We start from the raw sequence: 17487 nt of genomic DNA, 5'->3' as shown, positions 1-17487 counted from the left end.
AAAAACAATACAGTTTCCCAAGCTCCACTCTAGATATTTTGATTCAGTGGTTCTAAGGGCACATGGCAGTGTGGCCTGTCCTGTACCAATCCAGCAACAGCACCTCCATTTGCATTTGCATTGAAGAAACCAAACAGTTCTCCAGCACATGGTCTTGGTCGGACTGTCCCAGGACACACTGTGGAACCAGCCAGGTTTGTTCTTCCCCAGGAATTTGATTTGTGAGCAGAAGGCACATGGCTGGAGGGAAGCAGGAGGTGACTTCTCTAGAGAAGGCTGCCCACAAGTCCCAGCCTCCTAGATCCCAGTGGAGCCCTGGGTCCTGGTCTCTCCGAGACTTTGGTCTTCATATTTTCTTTTGCTTCTGTGAGCCTACCACATTCAATATATCCCCATTTTGACTAAGTCAGCCAAAGTCTATTTCTTTTTCTTGCAAACAAAGAACTCTTCCTAATATAGAAGGTGCCTGGGAATCTGAATGTTGTTCTGATAGAAACAGTCTTTTGGGGAATGTGATCTTAGTCTGTCATCATTAGACCAATGAGGAAACTGAGGACCAAAGAGAACAGTGACTCCACTAAGATCCAGCATCAGCAGAGAAGGGAGTAATCCAGAAGAAAAAGCATCTATCAAATTTCTCCCCACATTCCCTTCTGCTCAAAGACATTTCCCCCAGATTTTCTAGCCAGTTTCAGAGGGTGAAGACTCTACCAGGGGAGAGACAGCTCTTCACTGTTCCCCTACCCCCCCACCTCCTGCTTCTCTCCCTGAAAGAGCTGGGTAGGAAGCAGCAGGGGCACCAGGCCTCAGGATTGGACAGCAGGAAGACCTCACGGAGAGAGGTCAGCACTTGAAAAATTCCTCAAGTCAAAGGGCTTGGGGCTTGGGTGCCACACAAGGCCCTCACTGTGTGCGCACATTGTCTCCCTGATAAAAGGGGCCGGGCCTGGGAAAACGGAGCCTGTCTCCAGGCGACTAGGCAGGCTGCTGGGGAATGCCCAAGGCCCCTCCCCTTCCCCAGCACCAGGGCCAGGGCCAGGGAGGCAAGGGGGAGGGGCAGGAGAGCAGGCCAGGTGCCCAGATTGGGAGGGATAAGTCCAGAAGTCCAGAGCCACTCTAGGTGGTGTTGGGTGGCCTATGTGAGTTGGTGAATGAAGTGAGGAGGAAGGTGACATTAGGCCTTTCCTTTCTCCCTCTCCCTTCCACCCCTACATTCCCCCACTGGCAACAGCCAGGGCCTGCCTTGTTCAAGGAAAGGTTTAGGGGTAGAGGAAGTGGTGGGGGTATATGTAAGGATTTTGTTTCCCAAAGCCACGTCTCTTCAACAGGTTGGTGCATGTCTCTGCTGTGAGCACCCCCAAGTGAGTCTAGGGGGGACCAACCCAGGCCTTCGTCTTCTCATCCTCACAGTAGAGTGCCTGCCAGCTTACCAGCATCCAGCTATCCCTCCTCCAGGGCTTCTGGAAGACAGCCCTTGAGCCTATCCAACTGAACTGAGAAGCATGCCAAGTGGCTTCCTTCCCCCTGGCTTCCAGCACCATTATATTCATCAGCAATTAGTAATTGCAATTAATTGTTAGTACAGTTACCATTTCAGTGCCTGTTATGACAAGTTAAGCCCCTGTACCAGCCCTAGCCAAGCCATCATCTCTAATCTTTGCAATGACCCTTCACAAAAGATATACCATCATCCCATCTCACAGGTGAAGAATGTGAGGTTCAGGGGTCAGACTTCCCAAGGTCACACAGTGAGAAGGAGAAGAGACCCAGGCAGTAGGCCGTGGGACTCTCTACTAGTTTTGCTTCCTCCCTGCTGGTAATTGACAGTCCTCAGTCCTTGTCATGGGAGGGGAAAGCTGCCCTTCAAGAATGGGATCAATGTGGGGGCCTGCTTTGGTTCTCCAACCAAAAGGCAAGGAAGTGCAAAGGGAGCCTCTCACTGGGACTGTGTTACCAGGGCCGAGATGTGGCAACTCTCTCTGTTGCCATCCCCCATAAATAGATTATCTAGATAAAATACAGGTCACCCAATTAAATTTGAATTTTGGATAAACCGACAACTCTTAACCGACAACGTGTTAAGTATATATTATAAGTCTATACCAAATATTGCATGAGATAAACTGATTCATTATTTATCTAAGTATTAACTGAGGATCTTGTACTTTTCTTTTTTTTTTTTTTTTTCTGAATCCAGCAACCCTACCCCAAAGGTACTGCAGGTGACACCAGCTCTGAGTCCAAACACCCCCTGTAGGTGGCACAATGGAAAGCAAAATATCCTGGTCACCATGGGGCCAATTAGGCCCACTGCAAGGCTTCGAGGGGCCTGTCAAGATGCCCTGAAGCCCTCATGCCTTCAGTCAAAGCAACCTTTGGCAGTTCAGCCCCTCAAGTGGAAGCTGGAGCCTTTGAGTTCCCAGCTGTACAAAAAGGAAGGGGAGCCTTGGGCATAGCATGTGGACCTTAGGTAGTCTTCTCGAGTTCCATGGCAGTTGTGTTCTCTGAGAGAGACTCTCCCCAGGGCATCCTCAATCCTGAACTCTTCCTTAACAGTAATATCAGCCTTTGGCAAGAGCATCTATTTGCTAATTGAAGCATTCATGTATCCTGCCTTACCTTGTGCCAGGTACTATGCTAGCCTCTGAGAATATGGTGTTCAAACAAAGGAACCCTAAGCTCTACCCTCCTGGAGCTTATGCTCTGACACAGGACCACAGCACAGGCAAACAAACTGCACATATGGAACAATACTTGTGAGGGGAAGGTACAATGTGCTCTCACTGGAGGCTTTAACAGTTCTGCGAGCTTCGTGGAATGGCAAGAGTAGTGGCATTATGGTCCCCACTTTACAGATAAGGAAACTGAGGCTCAGAAAGGTAAAGTAGGGCAGCCCGGGTGGCTCAGTGGTTTAGTGCCGCCTCCCGCCCAGGGTGTGGTCCTGGAGTCCTGGGATGGAGTCCCACATCAAGCTCCCTGCATGGAGCCTACTTCTCCCTCTGCCTGTGTCTCTGCCTCTCTCTCTCTCTCTCTCTCTCTCTCTCTCTGTGTGTGTGTGTATCTCTCATAAATAAATAAATAAAATCTTAAAAAAAAAAAGAAAGAAAGAAAGAAAAGAAAGGTAAAGCAGCTTGGCCAAGACCACAGAGTTGGTGGATGGCAAAGCTGGGGCTTCAACCCTGACCTGCAGCCTGCCAGCCCCAAGCTCTCTGCATTTCATCTTCCTTCCCATTTTAACTCCCGTAGGCATCATGTCTGAAATGTGCTAGGAAATTACACATTTAACATGGGAACACAGCAGGAGAAAGCAGAAAAGATCCTGTTGGAACCTTAAAAAGAAGATAATAACCCAAAGGCAGTTTCTATGAAGGATCCAATTCCCAAACCTGAGATCACGAGTGTCTGGATGGATATAGGAACTCCTTTTCCTCCTGGCACCAGATCGTTCCAGCTGCCCACGGGACTCCAGTAGGGTGGGGCTGCCTGGCTTGAGGTGGGGCACTTTCCTCTGAGGGTGAGGTCACTGGGATCCTGTGCTTGGCCACAGTGCTGTTACATGGAGTCCTGCCACCCGGTCTCCTCCCATTACTCTCAGACACTGGGTGTGTGTGGGTGTGTGTACATGTGCGAGCCTCCTGAGCAGGCAGGCTCTGCAGGCCAGAGGCTTCACACAGCACAGAAGGGCCTATGCTCAGGTAGGAGGGGGAAAAATGCAGAGAGAACAGGGGTGTCCAGAATGGTCTGAGCTGGGTCCCCGATGCCACTGACATCTGTTTCAATTTTGGGCTCAGAGCCTCAGTTTTCCTTATTTCTAAAATGGGAATAGTAAAAGTACTCCATATAGTTGTTGGGGGGATTGAATTAGAAAACTATGAAAACTACTTAGCACAATGTCTGGTGGTGGAAAGTACACAAATGTTTGCCACATGACAATGATGAAAACATGACCCCAACCCCAAATTGCTCATAGTTTATTCATTTGGGTGTTTATTCATTTTTTTAACCAAGACTTCTTAATATCTACATCTTGCCAAACACTGAAGTCCTCTGTGAGGGTTACCAGGAGCTGTGGTGCCAGAAATTCCTTTTAAGAAGCTGGTCCTGTTCAAGTCCCAGCCTAGCCACCCAACAGTTCTTTGAGCAGGGGTATGGTCTCTGTGTTCTGCTTCCTTGCCTGTACTATGCCCCCTGGGCATCTCAGGAAGTACCTACGACCAGTGCTGTGTTGGCAGATGATTAATAACCAGTAGTCTGGGGGAGAACTGAAAGCCCTGTGTTTTGTAGCATTTGCCAATTTCTGTGGTGTAAATACTCTCATGTGAATACTGTGACTTTCTGTTGGATTAAGAATGAGATGAGAGGGGAAAAAAGGATTTCAGAATGTCCAAATTCACTCCTTAGTTTCATTGTCACCACACCTACCTGTCCTTACCAATAACTCATCACTTCCGAAGTCACTCATTCAATCAACAGACATTTCCTAATTAACTGCCTGCCCTGTTGTAGGTGCTGAGATACAAAGACACCATCTGGGAGTGGGTGGGGTGAGTGGTGGTGGGAACATAAATTATCATACAGCATCTCTTGGTGAATCTAGAAATGCACCAGATGGTTTAATGGGTATCACCGATCATTATTTGGTAGGACAGTGTCCTGATACACTCCAGCCTGGAAGGGCAGTAGGAGAGGAGTGTTTCAAACCAAGAATACTTTTTTCATTTCCTCCCCAACAAATAAAAGAAAAAAGAAACATAGAGAAGCGTGGAGAATTGAAGGGAAGGTAACAATAGATCATTGTTGAAATGGAATAGCAGACATTCTGGGAACAAGGCCATGGGTGAGGTAAGAGGAGAGGAGAGCCAGAGTTCCACAGGCCACTGGAGGGAGGGGTTGGGGGCAAAGGCTTAGCTGCTTCTATCACCTCACCCCAACCCCGCTCCTCAACTCCATCCAGGCTCTGAAGATCTTGTAGGTAAAATCATGAGCAGACAGGTAAATCCAACCCAAACTCAATTATAAGCAATCTTTTTGTTTGTTTGTTTTTTGGTCACATTCAGTGTTTGATTTCAAAATTAAATCTGGGGTTCTGGTACATTCTGTGGGTAATAATAAAACTTTGTGCCAACTTTCTTTTAATGATCTTGAATAGCAGCTCATAGTTACCCTCACATACTGGAAAATAAAGAGCCAAGATTTTATACCTAGGTGAGTAAAAACAGAAACCCCTCAACTATATGTATTACATTGCTGACTCCTAAGATAAGGCAGTTTTCAGGCCCCATTATACCCATTAAAAGTTATCCTCATTGGACTGGAGTGGAGGCAATGACATATGCTAACTGAACACTGACCGTGTTTTGAGCACCAGAGATATAAGGAAGAACAAGACATGGGCCTTGTTTTGGCAGAAAAGACAGCCACCTAGCAGCCAATGATAATGCAGTGTGAAATTACGGTAGCACAATGACATATGTTTAAATCGTATAAAGGAGGTGGTTGTTAGCACTGCTGGCAGGGTAGAGCATGCCAGGGAAGACTTCACAGAAGAAGTGACACCTGAGCAGGCTTTTAAAGGATGAATGGACATTGGACAAGTGAACAAGATAGGGAAGGGTATTCCAGGTAGCAGGGAGCAGAATGTGCTAAGGCAAGTGTGTTTGAGAAGTACAGGTTGTTTGTTATTCCTGCAGAATAAATATACGCAGGAAGTGGAGCCAGAGACAGAATTAGAGGGAGGCAGGCAAGCTGATGACTGAATCTGAACTTGAGGGCAATGATGCAGCAACAGAGGGTTATAACTAGGGGTGCACGATGGGAGCAAACTGATCAAGTCTGTGTTTCAAAAAGATGACTCTTTTGTGGTAACATGGGAGGTAACCAAGAGGTCAAGACTGGAGGTCTGAGACCAGTGAGGCTGCTAGAAGTTTCTAGGCAGGAGAATGAGTAGACAAATAGTAGGGCTGAAAAATACTGAGCTTGAAATCCATTTATTTATTTCTCCTTTCCCTTGTGGTTCTCAAGACTGACTGATCTCCCCTAATCCCAGAGGACACCAACCTAAGTTCAGACCTACTACTGAGCTGGTCCAAAGTTCCCCAAACGCCACTGCTCTAGCCAGGCTCACCTCCAGGGCCAACTCCAAAAGGTGATCTTACAAAGTTCAGCCATGAGTTGTTTACCTCAGCAAAGGTTACTTTGGGGCCCTCTGTTTCTCCTCCAAGGATGAAAAGTCAGGTCACTGGGCAGGTATCAGATAGTCCTTGGGGGGCCCACACTGGTTCAGAGGATCTGCAAGCTGGCCCCATTAGGAGGGAGAGGATGGGGGTTTCCCCACAAACTCCCTCACCACAAGGAAACTTGACTCTGCAGGCAGGTCTAGGACCCAGAATGGGAAGACAGAGGATCTGGGGCTGAGAAGGAAAAAAGGGAGCAGCATTGTTCCTGGTGGGTTCACTCTCAGTCCAGACAGTGGCTATCTCCCCCTTCATTATCATCTCAAAGGGGGGTAAAAAGGGAGCCCTGTGAGCTGGCTTCTCCCCTTTAGCAACTTCTTCCTCTCAGGAGACAGTTTGCACAATGGAGGAGGGGCTGGGCGGGGGCTGACCAAGGCAGCCCAGGCTCTGCCAAAGCCGCCTGGGACAGTGGGGTTGGCTCGCCACCTGCTGGCGGCTCCTGGTGGCAGGGACCAGCATCCTTCAGGAACTCTGCAAAGGAAGACTGGGATTCTCAGGCTGCCTGCATAGATCTGGAGAAAGCTGGGAATGTATTGAGATTCAGAGAATATAGGAAGTTGGAGAAGAATCTAGGATGGAGTCCTGCAGGAAAAGCTGATGTGCCTGCAGGCAGGAAGTCTCTATCACAAATGTCCAATGGATGCAGAGGCAGCTCCCAGGTAAGTTAATGAGTGTTAGTTTCTCCCTTCTCCCTGTTCTTACCCACTGAGGGGCAAGAAAAAGACTGCTGTTTTTGAGACCTGATTGAAGTGTAAGTATAAAAGGCATGATTGAAAAACACCAGGAGACATTCCTCTGGCCAAAATCATGTCACTCATCAGTATGCACAGCCTGTAATTCATCCATTAGTCATGCTTGTGGATTAGAGATGGAAGATCCAAGTCAAAATTTAAATGTTACCTGGATGGGTGAAATAGCTGATGGGTATTAAGGAGTGCACTTGTTGTGATGAGCAGTGAATGATGTATGGAAGTACTAAATCACTATATTGTACACCTAAAACTAATATAACACTGTATGTTAACTAACTGGAATTTAAATAAAAACTGTTTAAAATAATAAATAAATATTACTTGAGTGAGGCCATTCATTGCATTTCAACCTCATTTACTGTGCCCCTACACCATACTACTTACCACATGGACATCAGGAGGACAGATTAATAAGACCCAACTTTATCACTCAGGAGCTAACAGGTCCGAATGATTAATAGAAAACTCTGTACAACAGGATAAATCCTAATCCACTCTGCCCATTATTGGGGATGAAGAGATTAAATAAACATGCCCATGAGGGGCTGTCATCAAGATGATTAATGTTGCAAAGAAGGTCACAAATAGTCTCCAATAGTAACTCACACCTAAGTATCACCTACTGTCTACTTGACACATCCTAAGCACTTTTATATTAACCCAGATTTTAACCCAATTACATACATTAACTCTACAAGGTAGGTACTATTTTATTCACATTTAGGTACAGTAACTTGCAAAGGTCAATTAGATACAATGGGGTAGAGATGGGATCTGAACCCAGACAGCTTAGCTCTGAAGTCTGTGTTCCTCACCATTGTACTGTGCTGTCATTTATCAGCTCAGCCTCCACACAGGAAAGTAACTTTCCTGACAAACAGGTTTTTAAATAACACCCCCCCCCCAACCACTACCACCATATCATGGCAAACCCTGACTAAGCCAAAGATAACACAGCAGAGAATGCTCAAAATCAAGGTCAAGCACTGGGTTAAAAAGAAACAGAGGACTGCAAAGGCCATGCAGGCATCTTCATTACTGGGCAGACAGGCAGCAGGATTATATAGGCAAGAATGCCTGGAAGCAACATCTCTGCAGAAATCAACCGCTACACTCAGAACCTAAAGATGGTGCTTTACATAAGCACAGACACAGATAAATGAGGCTTCACAATGACAGGCTTCAAGCAACACTGAAGACAATGTAGACTGGATCAGAAAAGAGGCCATGCATATGACCATCTTGCTTAAGGAGAACTGATTTCTTAGCAGGAAAGTAAAGACTGCTGTCTACACCTGCTGAACATGCTTCCATGTTGACTGTCCTGAACATGTATTATATACTATAAATATCTCCCACTCCAAAGCACAAGCTCAATCATTCCCAACCTGAGTTAACTTCTCAAGGAATGAATGTGAGTACACACATGCATGTAGGAATAGCAGAGCCTCTGGCATGCTCAGTGAACCGAATGCATTAATTTTTTTTACCTAAGACATAATTACTGAGAACCTGTGATGTGGCAGCCTTTGGAGACAAGCATACAACCTCACTCTCTGGCCCCATGACCATTTAGGGGTCTACTATCAGAAATGCCCTGGAGAGAGTGCTTCCATGTCTCACATTTGGACTTATTTCCTGGACTGCAAGTTCTATGTCTCCAACTAGGACTGATAATAATATTTATCACCTATCTCTACCAAAAATTTGGTATAGGACCTTATTCTCCAACTGCCAGATATCCACGCAAGCAGGGTCTGTTCATCACTTACCTGAGTACCTAAGACTGTGACTTGTACTCTGCTGTGCTCAATAACTACTTGGGGGATAGCTGCCGCAATGACTTGGACACACGTGCCCAGTCTCTGCCTCTGGAGAGCTAACCATCTCTCAGCATGCCTAACGAGAGGCTGGAAGGCACATCATTTTTGCCCATACTTGGTGTTAGAAGAATATATTCTGGAGCCAGACTGCCAGTCCATGGAAGAGATGGGATACAAAATTAGGCACTCTGGTCCTAAGGGTGTTAGATAAGGACCATGGGCCTATGTTGGTTTCTTATACCCTCACAGCAACCTAATTGAATGGATGGAAGATGGCTGAGGCAGAAAGATAGTAAGCAACTTGCCAGAGTTATTTCAAATTTTTAAAGTTTTCCATTTTTAGGAAGGTAATATGGCACACATACCATATATTATGTAATACTTGTGATGAGCTCTGGGCAGCACCCCCATAGCTAATGTAAAACAAGACTGCAGTAGCTCATATGGTCAAGCACAGTGAGTAGTATAATGAAGACTATTATAGTCTCACTTTCCCTCAGACCAGGCTTTGCTGCCAAATGGATTATAAAATATTTTCTAGGGATGCCTGGGTGGCTCAATGGTTGAGCATCTGCCTTCGACTTAAGGTGTGATCCTGGGGTCCTGGGATCAAGTCTTGCATCAGGCTCCCTGAGGGGAGTCTGCTTCTCCCTCTGCCTGTGTCTCCGCCTGTGTCTCTGCCTCTCTCTCTGTGTCTCTCATGAATAAATAAATAAAATCTTTAATATATTTTCTAGTTGTCAGAGCTTTTTGGGTTTTGGATTTGCAGGTAAAGGATTGGGACCGTAAATGTAAAGCACAAAGAAGGTGCCATGGTGCCTGGCATACAGCAGCCACATGGTAAACATCGTTTCAGTTTCCTTCCCTCCGGCCTATCTGTAATATCACCAAGCCTCTCAGCTCCCCACCCCCACTACCCTCCAAGATTGAAATAAGCCCCATCTCCTCTCTTGCGCCTAGGTGGAAGCACCTGTAGATTTTGGCTTACCAATCTGTGTGGGCATCATCGATCACCAACAAGATCCTGGGCCTTTGAATAATGGGAGCAGAGGGACCTGGAGGCTCCATCAGCCCTGCGGGGGCTTGTGAGGTCTGCTTCATGGCACTGGAGAAGGAGCTAAAGAGACTGGATCCTGGAGAGGAGAAGGAGGCTGCCAGGGGCTGGGGGTGCCTCCTTTCCATGGCTGGGGAGGCAGGGGAGCTGGTGGAGCTGTCTGGGCGCTGCAGGTCTGTCATGTAGCCATTAGGCAGGTTGGCCACAAAACTGCTGTCAGAGAGGCGCCGCCGGAGGAAATTCATGGCTATGGATGGAAGAGATGGCTTGTTCCTACTCAGACTTGTCTGGGTGAGGCCCAGAACACAGGATGCCGAGGAGAGGAGGTGGTAGGGTCTTAAGCCAGAAGAGCCAGGGGAATCCTGCACAAGTTGGCTTCAGCTGTCTTTGCTAACCTGTGGAAACAACCCAACACACACATTAGTAGAAATGACCTCCTCCCCTTAAGAGCAAACAGATATGGCATCTTCCTGCTCCACTACTGGGGGCAGTATAAAGTGGGACATCCTTTTGGAAAGGAATCTGGCGACATGTAATTAGAGCATAACCTTTTAACCTACAATTTCCATTTTCTGGAATTCTACCCAAGAAAGGAATCTCAGTTATAGAAAAAGCCTCCTGCACAAAATATGTTTTTCATAGCATTACTGATACTAGCAAAATACTGGAAAGAATTCCAACCTTTAGTCACAAAATAATGAATAAATAAACTACAGCACAGTCATGCAGTAGAAAACTTTTGTGGCTATTAGACAGGGGTACATATAAAGAGATTTTAGTACCACAGAAAACTTTTCATTTGTAATTAAAAAACTCGCGCTCCAAGTTTATTGGGACAGAACAACTACCACATAAGGGATAAAATAACTGAAAACCAAATACATTGGAATAATAACTAATTATATTTTGGTAATGCAATGACATGGCTTTTTTTCTTTTACTTTCTTTCCACTTACCTATATTTTCCAGATTTTCTAGTATACTGTGTGGACTGAACTGCATCCCCCAAAACATGTTGAAGCCCTAATCCCCAGTGTGCTGGTAACTGGAGATAGTGCCTTTGGAAGGTAACAAAAGTTAGTTAAGGTAATGAGGGTGAGGCCCTCATGATGGGATTGGGGCCTTTATAAAATGAGACACTAACGAGCTTGTTCTCCCTCCACCAGGTGAGGACACAGGGAGAAAGAAGCTGTCTGCAGGCCAGTAAGAGGCCCTCACCAGAAACCAAACATAGTGGGACCCTGATCGCAGACATCCAGCCTCCAGAACTGTGTAAGAATAAATTTTTGTTCTTTAAGCCACACAGTCTGTGATATTTTGTGATGGCAACCCGGGCAGACTAATATATATTACTTTTCTGGACGGAAAAAAATAAGTTCAGAAAAAACAGATTATTCACTTGAGATCCAGATATCCCACTGAGAAAAATGATTATTTAAACGATACAATTAGATCCCTTCTAGTTTTTTGAGATTATAGTTTTATTGAAGTGAAATTTACTTCTGCTGAGATACACAGTTCTCAAGTGTACAACTCTTTGAGTTCTGGTATTGAACAAGTAACTGGTATAAGATTTATTATACTTATGTTGCCTCAGGAAGTTCTCTTGTGCCCCTTTCTGGTCAGTCCACACGTTCTCATAGACAAACCCTCTTCTGATGTCTGTCACCATATATTAATTTTACCTCTTCTTAAACTTCATATAAAGGTAATTATATGCACTAATCTTTTGTGAAGGGCTTTCTGCCCTCAACAGAGTGGTTTTGAGACTCATCTAGGCTACACATACCAATAGTCATTCTGTTTTTCAGTCGCCAAGTAGCATTTCACTGGATGAATAAACCCAACTTTTTACACTCTCTCCTTTTGATGGATATTTGAAATGTTTCCAGTTTGAGGGTATTATGAATATGATTGTTACGGGGATTTGTTATTTAAGCATTTTTGTGGGAGAAGGGAGAAAGTGAGAGAGAGTGAAAGGAGACTTTTCTTCAGGAAAATATCTAGAAATGAATTTATTGGATTATAGGGTAGAAATATGTTTACCTTTGTAAGAAACCACCAAAATTTTCCCATAGTGGTTGTGTTCTTTTGTATATTTCATTTGAGGGTTCCAGTGCTTTACATCCTTAACACATTTGGTTGCTGTCAATCTTTAATCTTAGCCATTCCTTTGGGTATAAAATAGTATCTAATTGTATTTTAATTTCTTTTTTCTGATACTGAAAAAGGTTGAGCAATTTCCATGGGTTTAACATTAACATTAACATATCTTAACATTAACATATCTTCTTTTGTGAAGTGTCGGTTTAAGTCTTTGGTCCATTTTTAAAATGTGGGTTGTTTATATTTTTATTATTGATTTGGATTATTTGATTAGGAGTATTTTATATGTACATACAAATATATATACATATACATGTCAGGGATACATATTTATATGTACATATATGAAATCTGTTACATTTATCTGCAGATGTTTTAAACAAATTTAAAATTCTATGAAGTCCAGATTTTCTTATCATTAAACCTTTCTGTATCTGCTTTTAAAATCTTTGCCAACCCCAAGATCATGATGATACTGTCTTCTAATCTCTTACAGAAACTTAATAGTTTTAGCTTTTTTGTTTAGGTCTATAATCCAGCCAAACTTGATTTTTCGAGTGGTGTGAGGTAGGGTTCATTTATCCAGTTTTCTAGCACCATTTATGAAACTATTTTTTCTCCAATGAATTGCTTTGGTGGCTTTCTTGGCACTAATGAATTGTGTATGTATGGGTCTATTTCTGCACTCTATTATACTCCATTGATCTGTTTGTCCTTACACAGCCTTGATTACTATGGCTTTGCGGCTTTAAAGGCCTAAAATCAGACAAAATGAGTCCTCCAACTTAGATTTTCTTTCTCAAGATTGTTTAGAGTATTCTAGGTCCTATATTCATATGCATTTTAAAATCAACTTGTATGTAAGTCTGTTGGGATATGGTTTGGGATTATACAGAATCCACGGCTCAGTTTGGGTAGAAATAAGATCTCAACGCTACTGGATGTTTTATTTTATGAACATGATAGAGCACTCTACTTACTAAATCTTCTTTAGTTTCTCTCCGAAATGTTTTGTAATTTTCAATATAGAAGTGTTGCACGTATTTTGTTAAACTGATTCCTAATATTTCTTCTGGGTTTTTTTGGGGGGGTGGCATTTTAAGACTCTGTTCCTTAAGCTTCAATTTCCATTTGTTTTCTGCTAGTATCATATATTTGCCAATTGTTGTCAATATGTTGATGTGATAAATTCAATTATTGTTTCTAGTGGTTGTTTATACATTTCCTAAAATTTTCTACTTAAGCAATCATGTCATCTACAAATAGAGACATCTTTACTTCTTCTTTTCCTTTTTTTTTTTTAAATATTTTATTTATTTATTCATGAGAGACAGAGAGAGAGAGGCACAGACATAGGCAGACGGAGAAGCAGGCTCCAAGCAGGGAGCCCGATGTGGGACTTGATCCCAGGACTCCAGGATCACGCCCTGAGCCAAAGGCAGACACTCAACTGTTGAGCCACCCAGGCGTCTCTACATCTCCTTTTCCAACCTTAAAGCCTTTCCTTTCCTCACCTCTTTCATTACAGTGTCTAGTATCCCACTACTGAATGGAAATGATGAAAGTAGGCACCTACCTTTTCCTAATCTTAGGGGGAAAATGTTCACTAATTCACATTACTAAGATGTTAGCTGTAGATTTTTGTAAATGCACTTTATCAAAGATAGTTCCTTAATAGTCTTAGTTGCCTGAGAGTTTTTATCATGAAACAGATGTTGAATTTGCGAAGCGATTTTCAACTGAGAAGACTATAGTTTTTAAAATCACTTATTTGCTTAATGTGGTGAATCAACTGATCGATTTTCCAATGTTTAACCAAACTTGCATTCCTGAGATAAATCCACTTGGTTATAGTTAATTACCAGCTTTATATATTGCTGGATTCAATCTGATAATATTTTGTTGAGGATTTTTACATCCGTGTTCATGAAAAGTACTGGTTTATAATTTCTTTTTCTGGTAATATCTTTGCTAGATTTTGGTACCAGGGTAATGTTGAGCTCACAAAATATGCTGGGAAGTGTTCCTGCCTTTTCTATTTTCTGAACAAGTTTATGTAATATTGGTATTATCTTTTTTCTTAAATTATTGGAAGAATTCAACAGTGAGGCCATCTGGGGCTGTTCTCTTCATGGAAAAGTTTTTAATAATGAACTCAATCTGTTTTATAAATCTATTCATATTCTCTGTTTCTTATTTCAGTATTTGCAATATGTGATTTCAAGCAATTTGTCCATTCTTAGTTGTTGAAATCTACTGGCATAAGCTTATTCATAAATTTTTTTATTATGTTTTCATTTTCTGGAGGATCCTTTTCCCTGTAGGATATTTTCCCTGATATTCTTGATAGGAGAAATTTGTTGTTTCTCTCTTTTGGATTAATTTGTGTTGCTAGGAATTTACAAATTTTGTTAATCTTTTAAAGAATCAATTTGCAGCTTTTCCAATATTCTCCATTGTTTGTTTTGTATTTCATTTCTGCTCTTTATTACTTCCTTTCTTCTCCTTCCTTTGGATTTAAGAGTTTGATTTTTTTCCTAGATTCTTTTTTTTTTTTTTAATTTTTATTTATTTATGATAGTCACAGAGAGAGAGAGAGAGAGGCAGAGACACAGGCAGAGGGAGAAGCAGGCTCCATGCACCGGGAGCCCGATGTGGGATTCGATCCCGGGTCTCCAGGATCGCGCCCTGGGCCAAAGGCAGGCGCCAAACCGCTGCGCCACCCAGGGATCCCAGATTCTTAAAATAGAAATATAAACCATTAATTTTAAACCTTTTATCTTTTTTAATATAAGCATTTAAAGCAATGCATTTCCCTCTACACATTGCTTTAGCTACATCTCAGAAACTTGGCATTTCATAACTTTCATTACTGTTGAATTCAAATTATTCTTAATTTGTTTGTGATTCTTTTTTGACTCATGTATTATTTAAACATGTTTCATTTTCAAATTCCACCACTCTTTCAGATAATTTATTATTTTTAATATGATTCACCTGTGAGCAAGGAACATAATCTATAAGGTTCTAAACTTTTGACGTCTCTGACATTCATTGAAACTCATGTAGGCTCAGTAGGCTCTATCTTAATGAATGTTCCATTTGCATTTGAATAGAATGGGTAGTCTACAGTTGTTCAGTGTAATGTTCCATAAATATCAATTGGATTGCTGCAAGTCAGTTTCCTCAGCCAGGAAGCCAACTCTGCTATGGTGATTTGCAAGCGAGAAGTTTATTGGAGAGTGCTCCCAAGATTAGCAAATGTGGGAAAGTATGAAAAACAGAAATGAGTTGAACTGCAATACAGTTTTAAAGGAGGCATCAGTCAGACTTATTGATGGAGCTGGGCATCTTTTTAGCTTTCCTCATTTTCCAGCTACTTCCTTAGCCTATACTCTGCTAACCTGTCAAACCAATACAACTGCAGCTTTCTGCTTTGGTTTAGCTGCTCCGTGCCATGTGGACTGGGGAATGCTTTAAGAAAAGAGGCACATAAATGTAGATCTCACTTAGCGGGTGTGATTCTCTTCTTTCAAGGGTCATATCTTCTCCAGATTCTACCTACTTTTGTTTCTCTCCAGGAACCTCAGATGGTGTCTTTTAAATACTGTACCCAAAGTTTTTTGTTTGTTTGTTTTGTTTTTTGTTTTTGTTTTTTATGATAGTCACACAGAGAGAGAGAGAGGCAGAGACACAGGCAGAGGGAGAAGCAGGCTCCAAGCACAGGGAGCCCGACGTGGGATTCGATCCCGGGTCTCCAGGATCGCGCCTTGGGCCAAAGGCAGGCACCAAACCGCTGCGCCACCCAGGGATCCCAAATACTGTACCCAAAGTTTATAATTATCAACTATGCAAGGATTAGTCCAACATGAGCTACTGAGTCATTATTCAATCTGGACCTCTTCCATTTTTAATCTACTGGATAGAAAAGTTAATAAAATACTAGAATTGACTGGACTTAGAGATTATTTAACAACCCCTTCTTTGGGAACTCTGGTCAATCTTACACTGTTGGGAATTCCACACCTGCAGACAAATCACCTCATTATCCTTTGACCAACTCCAGTGTTAGTCAAAGGCTCATCCTGTACCTGGGTGGCCAGCGGTTGAGCGTGTCTGCCTTTGGCTCAGGGCGTGATCCCCGATGCTGGGATCAAGTCCCACATCAGGATTCCTGCATGGTGCCTGCTTCTCCCTCTGCCGATGTCTCTGCCTCTCTCTCTCTCTCTCTCTCTCTGTCTCTCATGAATAAATATATAAAATCTTAAAAAAAAAAGTGAACAAATATTCCTCGATTGCAGCAAGTGCTAGTAAGGAATATAGAGTGCTTTTATAAAGATTAAGTGGTGTTGGGCCAGGGGAGGCTTCTCTGAGGAGATGACCTTTCAGCTAAGTTGTGAAAGATAAGGTGAAAGAGAAGTACATATGCAAAGGACCAAAAGTAGGAAAGAGCTAGGTACATTTGAAGAATAGAAGGAAGGGCAGCCCAATCAGGAAACAAGAAGGAGATTTTTCTAAGAAAATGTTTAGAGAAGTAGTGGGACAACATCATGAAGGGCCATACTTATGATAATTTCTATTTTAATTCAAGTGCAAAAGTAAGCAAGAGAGAGACATGGACTAGTCAACCTAGCTACGGAGTGGAAAACAGACTGTAGAGGGTGTGAATAGAAGCAGCCAGACCAGTTAGGAGGCTGTTGCCATTATTGGGGTCCTTGGGTGTGAAAGAAGCGAGTTGGATTATGCGGTTTGCAATGTGTTTTCCTATTCTGTGGGTCACTCATTTCTTGTGCCATTGGACACTGAATATCTCTTCAGTGTCAAATGTAATCTGATAGTGAGACAAGGTGGGGATGAGAAGGATTCTAGGAGGAAAAGAAGGGTAGGAAATCTCTCTGGGACAGAATGGTGTAAGCCAGGGGGAGTACACAGCCCCATGCTGCCCCACAAGTGGCCACTAGAGGGCAGGAGTGGCCACACCAGAAAGGAAAAATGAAAAAAAAAAAAAAACACTTGCAGAAAATAACTTTCGCAAGCTTCCTTCTTGGGGGCTGTGGCAGGAAGGAAGACTTTACTGGGAAGAGTAAAAATAAGGTACTTCTCAGAACTGTCGGTTGAGCCACAACAAAGAAGAAAAATGTAAATCATAGGGACACAAGTTTTGCATGGAAGTAGGAAAGACTGGACTCTTGATTTCTGCTTGAGTCATGATCTCTATCTAGGTTGTGAGACTGAGCCCTGCATCAGCCCCCCCCCCACTCAGCAGGCAGTCTGCTTGAGATTCTCTCCATCTCCCTCTGCCCCCACCCCTCAATGCTCGTACATACATACATACATACATAAAATCTTTTTTAAAAGTGAAAAAGACTCCATTAGAATAAGAGCTGCCTCACAAGTAACACTGGCTACTTTGGGAAAAGATGAGCAACTGATAAGCCTGGATAGGAGAGTGAACACCTGTGCTCAGATGGCTCACAGACACTGCAGATTTACTTCCTTGCTCAACCTCAAATGAGTTT

The 17487-nt window shown here is 43.0% G+C and overlaps 1 protein-coding gene and 1 long non-coding RNA gene across 10 annotated transcripts in view; one reads left to right on the top strand and one right to left on the bottom strand.

Moving 5' to 3' along the window:
• Positions 1 to 17487, bottom strand: part of SYN3 (synapsin III) — a 452196-nt gene that overhangs the window by 406168 nt on the left and 28541 nt on the right. For all 4 annotated transcript variants that reach the window (XM_072844189.1, XM_072844190.1, XM_072844192.1 and 1 more), the window contains one exon: positions 9797 to 10257. In XM_072844189.1, coding sequence (XP_072700290.1) covers positions 9797 to 10107 — 311 coding nt within the window. In that variant the 5' untranslated portion in view covers positions 10108 to 10257. The remainder of the gene's footprint in view (positions 1 to 9796; positions 10258 to 17487) is intronic.
• The window catches only part of LOC140642945 (uncharacterized), a 64608-nt gene that overhangs the window by 41576 nt on the left and 5545 nt on the right, over positions 1 to 17487 (top strand). Inside the window, exons 1-5 of one of the 6 annotated variants that reach the window (XR_012039317.1) lie at positions 4853 to 4992; positions 9578 to 9648; positions 9769 to 9898; positions 10832 to 10929; positions 11029 to 11134. This is a non-coding gene — a long non-coding RNA (uncharacterized lncRNA). Of the gene's footprint in view, positions 1 to 4836; positions 4993 to 9577; positions 9649 to 9768; positions 9899 to 10831; positions 10930 to 11028; positions 11135 to 17487 lie in introns of those variants that run through there. The other 5 variants (XR_012039319.1, XR_012039318.1, XR_012039320.1 and 2 more) reach the window with 5 other exon arrangements.

Source organism: Canis lupus, chromosome 11 (genome assembly GCF_048164855.1).
Source record: "Canis lupus baileyi chromosome 11, mCanLup2.hap1, whole genome shotgun sequence".
Lineage (NCBI taxonomy): Eukaryota > Metazoa > Chordata > Mammalia > Carnivora > Canidae > Canis > Canis lupus.
This window is presented reverse-complemented; position numbering and strand designations above follow the sequence as displayed.